This window comes from Quercus robur, chromosome 5 (genome assembly GCF_932294415.1).
Source record: "Quercus robur chromosome 5, dhQueRobu3.1, whole genome shotgun sequence".
Taxonomy (NCBI): Eukaryota; Viridiplantae; Streptophyta; class Magnoliopsida; order Fagales; family Fagaceae; genus Quercus; species Quercus robur.
Window position 1 is genome coordinate 52131188 of NC_065538.1, and position 12568 is coordinate 52143755.

General features: G+C 40.1%; 1 protein-coding gene across 1 annotated transcript; it reads left to right on the forward strand.

Annotated features, from left to right (window-relative positions):
- The first annotated feature begins 4463 nt into the window (after positions 1-4463).
- Positions 4464-5359, forward strand: LOC126726292 (NAD(P)H-quinone oxidoreductase subunit 2 B, chloroplastic-like). Its single transcript, XM_050431522.1, has one exon. It carries the CDS (start codon positions 4467-4469, stop codon positions 5259-5261), a length of 795 nt encoding a protein of 264 aa, XP_050287479.1. The 5' UTR covers positions 4464-4466; the 3' UTR covers positions 5262-5359.
- Positions 5360-12568: the final 7209 nt, after the last annotated feature.

A 12568-nucleotide genomic window follows, 5' to 3' on the forward strand; every position in this document is an offset into this window, starting at 1 on the left:
TGTTTAGAAAGCCACCTAGCCCGGTTTATTTCTCTAACAAGAAACAAACCCAAGGCCAGCCTCACTACAAATCTGAGTCCAATCATCACAGCTAAACCAACCCAATTACAATAACCTAAACCCAAGCCCAAATCCCAACTCCCAACTTTACATATTTACACTGACAACCCCCAAATCCCAACAACTACACGAACACACCCTTCTCACCCAGGAAGTTTACCTGATGACATTGAAGTTTGCATTGGGGGTATTGATTCCATTGCATCAGAAAATGTGTCAGCAGTAGAGATTAGCTTGTCAAGGGAAATGATAATTACAATTGGATACTGGCTTGGTAACGAAGAACAAACAAAGACACTTCTATCTTCAACAAGATTTTCCGATGGGACTTTTGGTGATCAGTTATTTGAGCAATTGGTTTGACATGGTATGTATATGCTGATTTATATTCTTTATTTTACTGTTGATAATTTTTTTCTATCAATATATATTTTTTCCTTGGGAGTTTGAATGGGAAGCCTTTAAAAGCTTCTGGCTTGTCATTTCCACAAAGCTAATGATACTGCATTACTTTTAATTATCAGTATCATCTCCACCACTACTACTACTTCCAGATTTCATATATTTTTCTTTCCAAACCTTTGATTCTTTTGTTTCAATGCAAACTATGCTTTGATCCTTTTAGTTCTGTTTTTGAATCTTTTCCTGATATGTTAAACTCTTGACGTTTGCATTTTGCATGTGTTTTGATTTTCAAAAGATTATTTGTTGTTGGTAGTCGATACTTGTTTAGCACACCACAATTTAACTTGATCCATTTTCACACTGTATCTGTATGGTTCTTCTATCTTTAAGCTTAATTCCTCTCCCCTTCCAACCCCTCTCCCCTTTTCGTCCCCTGGCATAGGGTATCCCTGGGTGAAATGCTAAAAACTAGACATGGAAAAATGGGTCCAAATTTTCTGACCCAACCTGAATCGAACCCGATTTTTGACCCAAAGCAAAAACGGGTTGACCCGTGACCCAACCAGTGTTTTTTGCTGGTCAATCCGGCCCGACCCGAACTCAATTTTTTTTTACTCGAAGCAAAAACAGGTTGACTTGTGACCTAACTAGTGTTTTTTGTGGGTCAACCAGCTGACCCAAACCGAACTAGAACCATTTTTTTAAAACTTTTTTTTTGGTAAAAAAAAAGTAAAATTAAGACAATATTAGTTTAATTGTTTGTTGTAAGTTTTAAGGAAATAATTGATACAAATTAAGACAATATTAGTTTAATTGTTTGTTGTAAGTTTTAAGGAAATAATTGATACATTTACATAATTGCATGTAAATTAATTGAAAGATGAATTGTTGAGTATTCTGTAATAAGTAAAGATTTTTAGATATCAAATAGCAAAATACATGCTAAGATAATCTGGTTATAGTAGAGTTAAAAACATAAATTTAAAATTGTATACATATGTGAGAAACATTTACAAGTGTAGAAATAGAAAAAAGAAGTCAGAAAATGATTACATTGACCATTAACTTAGAGAACCTAACATACATGAAATTTAAAATTGTATACATATGTGAGGATCATTTACAAGTGTGAAAATAGAAAAAATGAGTTAGAAAATGATTACATTGACCATCAACTTAGAGAACCTAACATATATGAAATTATATTCCTAACATAATTTATTCCTTTTATCTTCTTCTTCTTCTTTTACCTCTTTATTTTAACTTAGGAAAAGAGAGGGTTGCACTCACTATCCTCCAAAGTAATATTGTACAGAGATCATTGTCTGTCTTGCTATTTTCTACTTACTATTTGAGTTTGTGTAGGTGGCATACCCTTGCGAATATTTTCTGAGTGATGGCTAGCCAAAGAAAAGTTCTCTTTGGTTGATTTATTTATTCTCTCTTCATTTCCTGGTGCAACATTCCAAGGATGCAATGGATTGAGTGTCAAGTATCAGGTAAAATTAATAATGGCTTTGGGATACTAGCTGCAATTCAAATATGTCTTATGTTTCTTGGTAGAAATGATAAGCATACTTGGTCACTTATCCATATAGACGATCTTTTCCACGTTCACTGCTTGCTCATCAAGCTGACCAGTGTTTTTTGTAATCTCTTCATGAGGTATAGTCATCTTCTTGAACCGTTTCACAAACAATTCGTGAGGAAAATTCAACTGATGCATGCATCTCGTGTTCTTGTTCAAGTTCGGCTAACAAGGTTTTTAGCCCCATTGTAATTATCAAAGAAGTGGTACATTGTATATAAGTCAAACCTTTTGCAGTTGTAATTTGCAAATATAAGCTTTTACCTTGATCAAAAGATTGCGGCCCATAATCATATATAGGTATAAACCCTCCAAAAACTCTTTCACCAGAAAAATGGGATGGTTGCTCGCTCTTGACCTGTGGGCCTTCTCCCAAAATTTTAAAAGAAAAAGTAAATAAATAAATAAAAAGGTCTTCTTAACATGAAACATTTATAACATCATGTGGAAATCTGTTAGGGGAATACTTGCCTACTAAAAATTAAAAAAAGAAAGAAAGATCAAAGCATATGAAAAAACATGGGCCCAATAAAACCACCTTACACTATAGGATTGGGCTTTGATTCTCTCTAAAAATCATGTAGTCTTTTCTTCCCCCTACTAAAAATCATGTTGTTAAAAATCCATCATAACATACTTAGCCCAAAATCCCATTGATTCAATTCCCTTACTGGAATACATGATGTGGGCCAAAAAAAGTGCAATAAATATCCTCACCAACCGGGTGCAAAAAGTCCAAGGAACCGGCTTCACGCAAATCCAAATAAAAGGCTACCTAAGCCACCCATCTATTAATCAAGACTCGGTTTATACTGAATGATATGCCATGAAAAAGAATGGCATAGCCTAGTCGAAGATGGGAAAATTATATAGCAAATAGACAAACCGAACGGTAGTTATACTGTTTAACTCCTTGTTTAGATAAAACCAAGTGCGCAGCAAGACAATCTACAATAAAGAACAATATATTAGGCTAAAGTATAAGAAGATGGACACAAGGCAAACATGATTGTCTTCTTAATTTATAGGGAAAGGGATGGCTTAGCTTTAAAGCTAAGTTTTTAACTTTCTTTTGATGCTAAGGGTAGAGATAAGCCTATTAGATAAGCTGAAACGGATTTGGTATTGATTTCCATTTGAAATTTGAAAGGAAGTTGAAGACGTTGAACTTATGTTACCTTTTGCACCTGTTTGGTATTTTGGCTACAACTTTCTACTCAAAATTCCAATTGATTCGGAATTGTTGTTGTTTGAAAGTAAATTTAATTCTCTACAACTTTTACAGAAATAAAGAAAACCAAATTTCAATTTTATCCAGGCCAAAAATGCGATTCAAGTTGCTGCTGAAAATAGTAAAATTTTTTAGCCTTTTTTGTTATGTTTGAATTTTTACATGGATTGTATCTTTTTTTCTATCCAACTTGTTTTTCAAAAGAGCAAATAAGATGCCATAAAGGAAAACCCCTTTTATTATTTCTTAAAAAATAATAAAATAAAATGAAATCCAATCAAAATTCACACTTAATTAATTTTAAATTAATTCTTGTTGGAAGCAATCAAAATTAAGTATTTAAAATAAGATGTGATCGGGGCCCATTGTGTAGGTGAGCCACGATCATTAAAAACTGTTTGTATGATAACTTTTGATCAGGTGGTCTGATTAAGGCCCATGACATACCATTGTGATCGTTAGAGCATTAATTTTTGTTTTGTATCACAAATCTGAAAATCTAACTGTTGAAATTATGATCATGCCCTTGGTGCAAAATTACTATTTTGCCCTGATATCGGTTAAATGTAAGTTGTAAAATGGGCTGTCTATAGAATGCCTCTCATTGACAGAGCTTGAAAAGCGAATGTCAATATAAAAGAAAGACACCAATATCCAATGTTTGATGAAAATTTGTGAAAGTATGGGATTTTCATTGCAATTTGTGGATTTCAGAAAAATTTTGAATCTGAAAAATTGCTTGAAAAAACTTTTGTGAAAGACTTGGTAAATTTCTAAGAACTTGTTGGTTTATAAAATTTGTGAATCAGAATGTGTTGGCAATTTATTTTTTTTATTTTTTTTATTTTAAAAACTTGTTATGTTTTTTTTTGAACCTGAAAATTATTAAAAACCTTGTTGGGTTTTTTGAGGAAAACTTTTTTATTTATTTTTAGATATTTGAAAACTTTGCCGGGTTTTCTTGCGAAGATCTTGGCAAATTTTCTAGAAACTTGTCTATTTATTTATTTTTTTTTTTTGAAAATTTTGAACTTGAAATTTGTTGAAAATCTTGTTGTATTTTCTTAAAAAAAACCTTGTGGTATTTTATGAAAGTTTTGATAACCTTGTCAAAATCTAGAATTTGTGAAAACATGTTGGGAATTCTTGGAATTTTTGGAGATTGGATGCAATTACTAATTCATGATCTGGCATGTACAGAATGAAAACTTCATTCTCGATTCTACGAGAATTTTTATGAAAGCCTTTCATTTGCTTCTCTTCGATGGAAGTCTTATTTTCCCAGAATGTATCCTAATTTTTCGCCTAATTCTTCTTCTGATGATCGATTCAACCTTTGATAAAAAAGATATACCTTGGTTATATTTCATCTCTTCAACAAGTTTAGTAATGAGCATAACGGCCCTGTTGTTCCGATGGAGAGAAGAACCTATGATTAGCTTTTCGGGAAATTTCCAAAGGAACAATTTCAACGAAATCTTTCAATTTCTTATTTTACTATGTTCAACTTTATGTATTCCTCTATCTGTAGAGTACATTGAATGTACAGAAATGGTTATAACAGAGTTTTTGTTATTCGTATTAACAGCTACTCTACGAGGAATGTTTTTATGCGGTGCTAACGATTTAATAACTATCTTTGTAGCTCTAGAATGTTTCAGTTTATGCTCCTATCTATTATCTGGATATACCAAGAAAGATGTATGGTCTAATGAGGCTACTATGAAATATTTACTCATGGGCGGGGCAAGCTCTTCTATTCTGGTTCACGGTTTCTCTTGGCTATATGGTTCATCCAGGGGAGAGATCGAGCTTCAAGAAATATTAAGTGGTCTTATCAATACACAAATGTATAACTCCCCAGGAATTTCATTTGCGCTTATATTCATCACTGTTGGAATTGGGTTCAAGCTTTCCCCAACCCCTTCTCATCAATGGACTCCTGACGTATACGAAGGAGTGCGGTTCGTTCGATAAATTCCTACCTCTCTATCTATCTCTGAGATGTTTGGATTTTTCAAAACTCCATGGACATGTAGAAGAGAAATGCTATACCCACTCGGACCAAGACATAACTTTTACTTGTTCAAATAATAACCTTGTCGTGTGTTTTGGAAAACGGATGAAAACCTTGTTGGGTTTTTGTGAAAGCTATAAAAACCTTGTGATTGTTTTGAAAACATTGTGGAACATTATTTGTTTGAGAGATGTTTATAAATCTCGTAGGATTTTCCTTGATTTCTGAAAAAGATGTCGAAATTTTTCTGAAAATCTTATTTGATTTTTCTAGAAAGTCATGAAACCTTTTTTGCAAAATTATTGAAAAACCTTGTTTTTTTTTTGGTTGAAAATCTTGTTTAAAAACCTTGTTGGGTTTTGAGAATTTTATTAGGAAACCTTGCCTGGTTTTTTGATAATTTTTTGAAAAACCTTGTCAATTTATATTTGGATTTGTTGCATGAATTTTGAAAACCTTATTCAGTTTTATTGAAAAATTGTTGAACTTCCAGAGTTTTGTGAAAATGTAAAAGTCTTGTAGAATATCTTTTGAATTTGTATGAAAATTTTATTGCATTTTATGATTTTCTAAAAATGTTTTAATTTAAAAATCATGTTGAATATTCTTGAATTTTGTGAAAACATTGTTGAGAATTTTTTTTTTGAAAAATTGTTGAAAAATCTTGTTTGGGGTTTTGAATTTTTATTTTTATTTTTTTATATAAAAAAAAACCTAGTTGTTTTTTTTTGGTTAAAAATTTGTTACATGAATTATGAAAACCATGATGGTTTTTGTTAAAAATTGTGAGAATTTTGAAAACCTTTTTAGTTTTCCTTGAGAAAAGTTATGAATGTTTTGAAAACTAGTTGCATTTTTTGAAAACTTTTATGTGATTTTCAAAAAGGTGTTGTAGGGTCGCAATTCGGGGTCTAGGCCCAACAGGTATGGGGTTCTGGCCCAAGGAGCCCGAAACAATGAATTTATAGAGAGTGGGTTACAGAACTAGGCCCTAACGAAGTGCATACTAGTTAACATTGGGCTATACAACAACTGAAAATAAGAAAATCTCCTTCATGTCCATTAGATATACGGTCCGAGGAGACGTAGGGGATGTATCTCTATCCCTGCTCAAAGGCTATGGTTCTCACCCTCTTCTTCTGTTCTAAGTTTCTCCTTTTTTCGGTCCCCTTCTTCATGGGGGCTCCCCCCTCTTATATAGCCCCCTTGAAGTCATCAGGACCTTACACTTGTTGATTATCTGGACCTTCACTTAAGTGCCTGTCCCATCGGACATCTCCTCCATCTTTCTGTCAGTTGTGGTAGCCAAGGTAACACTGTTTACCAGTCCTCTCCACATTAATGCGGCCGGAAAAGTAGCTGCCATGCATTTAATGTGGCAGTTGTAGCCTCTCCCTTGACATCCTACACTTTCCTTTCTCTTACGGGTTTGGGGGACTCATCCCTGTTACTAATACTTGCTGGAATGAATCCTTATAACTGGCAGAGTGCATGTTCGAGCCACATTTGGTACGTCCAAGGAGACATTTCTCCTCGGACCGCCTTTTAAACAATTTTGGGCCCATAAGAATTGGGCCGGGAGCGTTTTTGGTACCCACACCTTCTCCTCGGACGTGGTCGAATTTTATATAGGGCCCAAGGCCCATTGTATGATCTTGGGACTTTACCCCTACAATAGCCCCTCAAAATTCCGGTTCTTTCCCTCTTATCCGAGGAGTAAAGGTGGGATTTTGACACTTATGGGATTACTTATTGTAAATCCTTGTTTTACGCGTGTGGAGGTACAGCCTTATGTGCCTCATTACTGTTACTGGCGTTTCGTAACCCACGAGGCACTAATTATTGCGCTAGGCGGCTTTATGTCCCTCGAATCCAACGGTGGGGTGCTTGATCAACGGTTGATATTTCCCCAACTCTCTGGGTGGGAGTAAGCCCGTTCAGTTTCTCCCCGCTATATAAGATTTCCAAGGGGAATTATTTCCATTTTTTGAAAAAGCACTCAAGCGTCCTAGAGCACTCCAGTACTTCCTTTTGCAAAGCATTCGAAACTCCACAGACACTTCCTTGAAGATTCTCGGCGAGTTCTTCACAAGCTCGAGAGGTTTAGGATCTTCGCTCCCGTAAGTGCTCATTTCCCGTATTACTTAACCTTTCCCCTCCGTTGTCTTTCTTGGCTTTCTTCCTTAAGTAAACCTTCTTCGTGTCGCCTAGGGTTAGTGGGATGGGTAAGCTTGAGAAACTGGTAGACTCTCTGGCCGGTATGGAAGGCTTCAGGACCAAATACCGTATCCCGCCGGGAGTAGGTCTAGAATATTACTCATCGGAAGAGATCTTAACCAAGAGAAATACGGGGTAGGTCGCCATTCCAATGATAGCCTTTATAGAAGGAGGAATGACGATCCCTATGGGGAGAATAACTAGGGATTATTTGCGTGGTCATAGGCTGGCCCCCTACCAGTACGCCGCGAACATGTTCCGAATCCTGGGGTGCGTAGACGCTCTGAACGAACAGATGAACCTCGGCCTCTCATGGCACGATGTAGTTCACCTATATGAATGTCATAGCCTCAATGAGTCGTATTACCTGAAATCCAGGTCCGGCGAGGTGAGGTTGATATCCTGCCTTCCCAAGTCCAACAAAGGCTTGAAGGATGACTTTTTGATTGTCTCCGAAGCATGGCACGACGATCTTCACTGCCCAGTTTGGGCGGGAACACCAGGTGGGGCACTATAGGGTCAGATCCCTTGGAGGGGATCTTTGTCTCGAGTTTTTCTCTCCTTTATTTTGGTTTTAGTTTTGATTATTTGCCTCCTCGGACTAACATAACCTTTCCTTTGGGTTTTTGTAGACAAGGAACACACAACTCCGCGGATAAATTCCAGGCCCTCAACTTCCTCCTAAGGTCTGAAATCTTTGTGAGTGAGGACGGGTAACTGCGTGCCGCTCCTCTTATCTTGGACTATGAGCTCCTTTCACGCGCTTTCGTGGACGCCGGTCAAGACATTAGGGCTGGAAGCCCCTGATTAGCTCGCATCGACGTTTCTATACCATGCTTTCTTGCTCGGAGAGACCTACCTCCCGTCCAATTGCCTGTTCAGCGCGTTCTTCCTAAGGTAGTTGTCCTAGGAGAAGGAGTTGATTCCTCGCCCTCATCTCTTGAGGCTCAAATTGACTAATTTCGCTTCGCCGAGGAGGGAGAGATATCAACCAGGCCTATAGAGCTCTCAGACTCCGGCTAGGACATAGATCCTTCCTCGGCGGCTCCCACTCTTGGCTTGGTAATTGCTCAGGTTGACACTAGCCAAAAGATTGAAAAAGAGCCAAGGATGCCCCTAAGGAGCAGGTTACAGCCAAGCTTTCTCTTCCTCTTCCCCCTTTAACTGACCCAGCGCTACAACCTCTTCCCAATTTGAGGCAGAAGCGACCAGTGGAAGAGTTGGAAGAGGGCGAGGTCGGCCTTGAAAAGGCTAAGCAACAAAAGAAGGGTAAAGAGCCCAAGGAAAAAAGGATAAGGTCTGTTGATAGCCGAGACGAGGCAGCTGTGAGGAGGGAGCAGTGGACCTGGTCCCCACGATTAGAGCTGGACGACACCCCTATCTCGTGGGACGCGACTCTGTGGGAGACCCAACGAGGACAGGCGTCTTTCCTTGCTTAGGCCTTGCAACAGCCCCTTCTCCTGCCTCGTGACATGGAGGGGTTTCGGGCTACTCGGCAATCGGATTTTTTTATGTCACTGAAGAGAGATCTGGCCATGGTAAACGAAGACTCCTCCTTGTCCAATTTCTTTATTCCGCACCTGCCTATTTGTTACTTTCTTTTAATGATTCTTCCATTACTCCCGCGCAGGTCACTCAACAAATCTTCGTAGCTAAGGAGTGGGCCAAGAAATCTCGTGAAGATCTAAACACTGAGGTTCAGTCCCGCCTTGCTGCGGAGAAGGCTACCGGTGTCCTCAGGTTGGAAAAGGATCGCTTGAATAAGGAAATAAAGGAGGTGCTGAAGGCCCATGACAGTGCTGAGGCCGGACTTAAGACCATAACCAAGTAGGCTGAGGACATGCGCCAACAGCTTCATCTGTCCGAAATAAACCTCGCGACCAAGAAGTAGATGGTCTTGGACCTCAAGGCAGAGCTATCAAAGACAAAAAGAGGTGGCTCGCCTGGCCAAGGAGGCGGTTGAGGCTGCGGTGGCAGCCTCCTACGAACGCGGAGTGGCGGATACCGAAGCCAGGCTGACCGAGGAGGTGGCTACGGTTTGTAGGGACTACATTACTATGTCCTGGGGGGTGGCCTTGGAACGGGCGGTAGTTCCCGCGGACTACGACCTTAGGAAGACTGAGAATATCTTCTTTCCTGAAGATATTAGCGAGATTCCGGGCTCGGTTCCTCCTGAGGAGCCCCTCTCTGCCAGGGTTACTACTCTGGATTCCCTCATACCTGAAGCCGAGGAGGTGCAGCCACTTGCAAAGGATAAGTCACCTGAGGATGCCCTCACTATAAGGGACGTTGTCGCGCAATCCAAGGAGGCCGTACCTGAGCCCAAGGTAGGAGGCGATCACCCTGAGGCAGAGGTCCCTGGAAAGAGTGTTGCCCAAGATAAAGCCTAGGACATTAGTGTAGGACTTTTCTTGTAGTTGTCTTCTTTTATCTTTTATTTCCTTATTTTGCCAATGTTTGTAAGAAAATACATTTCGGAGCTTAATGAATGATATGACTTCTTTGAATTTTGTTTTACTGCTTCATTTTCTACCTTTGTTATGAATGAATTTTGGTTATGTTACTAACTGCTGAAAGCCAAACGTTACTCGAAGTTTAAGCAATACGGCTAAGCATGAAAGAAAGAATGTAAAGATGATAGTTAACACTTAGATAAAACTGCATCAAGGTTAATTTCCCCCAAGCCTGTGGTCTGAGGGGCCACACAGGATTTGGGATTTGTTTAACATCTAGATAGAACTGCACAGTAGTTAATTTCACCCAAGCTTGTGGTCCGAGGAGCCAAGCAGGACTTGGGTTCTGTTTAACACTTAGATAGAATTGCACAGTAGTTAATTTCCCCCTAGCCTATGGTCCGAGGAGCCAGGCAGGACTTGGGTTCTGTTTAACACTTAGATAGAATCGCGTAGTGGTTAATTTCCCCCAATTCTGTGGTCCGAGGAGCCAGGCAGGACTTGGTTTCTATTTAACACTTAGATAGAATCGCGTAGTGGTTAATTTCCCCCAAGCCTGCGGTTCGAGGAACCAGGCAGGACTTGGGTTCTGTTTAACACTTAGATAGAATCGCGTAGTGGTTAATTTCCCCCAATCCTGTGGTCCAAGGAGTCAGGCAGGACTTGGGTTCTGTTTAACACTTAGATAGAATCGCGTAGTGGTTAATTTTCCCCAATCCTGTGGTCTGAGGAGCCAGGTAGGACTTGGGTTCAGTTTAACATTTAGATAGAATCGCGTAGTGGTTAATTTCCCTCAAGCCTGTGGTTCGAGGAGCCAAGCAGGACTTGGGTTCTGTTTAACACTTAGATAGAATCGCATAGTGGTTAATTTCCCCCAAGCCTGTGGTCCGAGGAGCCAGGTAGGACTTGGGTTCTGTTTAACACTTGGATAAAATTGCACAATGGTGTGGCGCTAAGAATTACAAACTTTCATTAATAATAGTACATTTTCAGGTTATTTACATTCCAAGGGCGTGGCACTACATGTTCGTCCAAATCTTCTAAAAAGTAGGCCCCTATGCCGGCCACCGAGGTGATATGATATGGGCCTTCCTAATTTGGTCCAAGTTTTCCCCACGCGGGATTTCTTGTAGTGCCCAGGACCTTCCTCAATACGAGATCCCCAGGTGCCAGGGGCCTTAGCTTCACTTTGGCATCGTAATCTTGCTTGAGCTTATGCTGGTAGTAGGCGAGTTGGATCATCGCTCTCTCCCTTCTTTCCTCGATGAGGTCTAAGCTTTTTTCCAGTAGTCCGTTGTTAGCATTGGGGCAGAATGTGCTGGTCTTCAATGTTGGGAAATTTGTCTCTAGAGGAATAACAGCCTCAGCTCCATAGGTCATTGAAAATGGGGTTTCCCCCTGTGGACCTGCGTGGCATGGTGCGGTACATCCACAAGATATGGGGCAGTTCTTCTACCCACCTCCCTTTCGCGTCATCTAATCTCTTTTTCAACCCATTTACTATGACTTTATTGACGGCTTCAGCCTGCCCATTCCCCTGTGGGTAAGCCGGTGTGGAGTACCTATTGGCAATTCCCAACTCGCTACAATACCTTCTGAAAGCTTTACTATCAAATTGGAGATCGTTGTTCGAGATTAGGGTGTGAGGGACTCTGAACCTGGTGATGATATTTTTCCAAACAAATTTCTTGGCATCAACGTCTCTAATGTTTGCCAGCGGCTTAGCTTCGACCCATTTTGTGAAATAATCCATGCCGACAAGAAGAAACCTTTTGTTCCCCACTGCTTTAGGAAATGGTCCTAGGATGTCTAGGCCCCATTGCGCGAATGGCCAGGGGCTGGATAGCGGATTAAGGGTCCCGCCAGGTTGATGTATATTCGGGGCGAACCTTTGGCATTGGTCGCACTTCTTCACATATTCCTGCGCCTCTTTCTGCATGCTCGGCCACCAATAACCTTGTGTTATGGCCCTATGGGACAAGGACCTACCCCCTGTATGGCTTCCATAAATTCCTTCGTGCAATTCCTCCAAGATAAGCTCAGTGGTATCTGGGTGCACGCATAGCAAGTATGGTCCTGAAAATAAGCACTTATACAGTTTGGAGTCCTCGGACAGCCAGAATCGAGAAGCCTTTCTTCTAATCTTGTTGGCCTTATTCTTATCTTCTGGTAAGGTGTCGTTCTTTAAAAATAGTACTAGAGGATCCATCCAGCTAGGCCCTACCCTAACGCTGTGGACCCGTACCAAGTCAGTTCTCGCCATCGTTGACCTGTATAGATCTTCTACGAGTATGACCCGAGGGAGTGGTTGAGTCGAGGAGGTGGCGAGCGTTGCAAGGGAGTTAGCGTGGGTGTTCCCGCTCCTGGATACGTGCGTTAGGTTGAAATGATTGAAACGCGCCTGCAAGCGCTTAACTTGGACTAGGTACTCTTGCATTCTTTCATCCCTCGCCTCCAATTCTCCATTTACTTGTCCCACGACAAGTCTTGAGTCCGAGAACATGTTTATGGATTTCCCACCCAGTTTTTGGATCATTGACATTCCTTCCAACAATGCTTCATATTCTGCTTCGTTATTTGTGGCAGAGAAGCCCAGC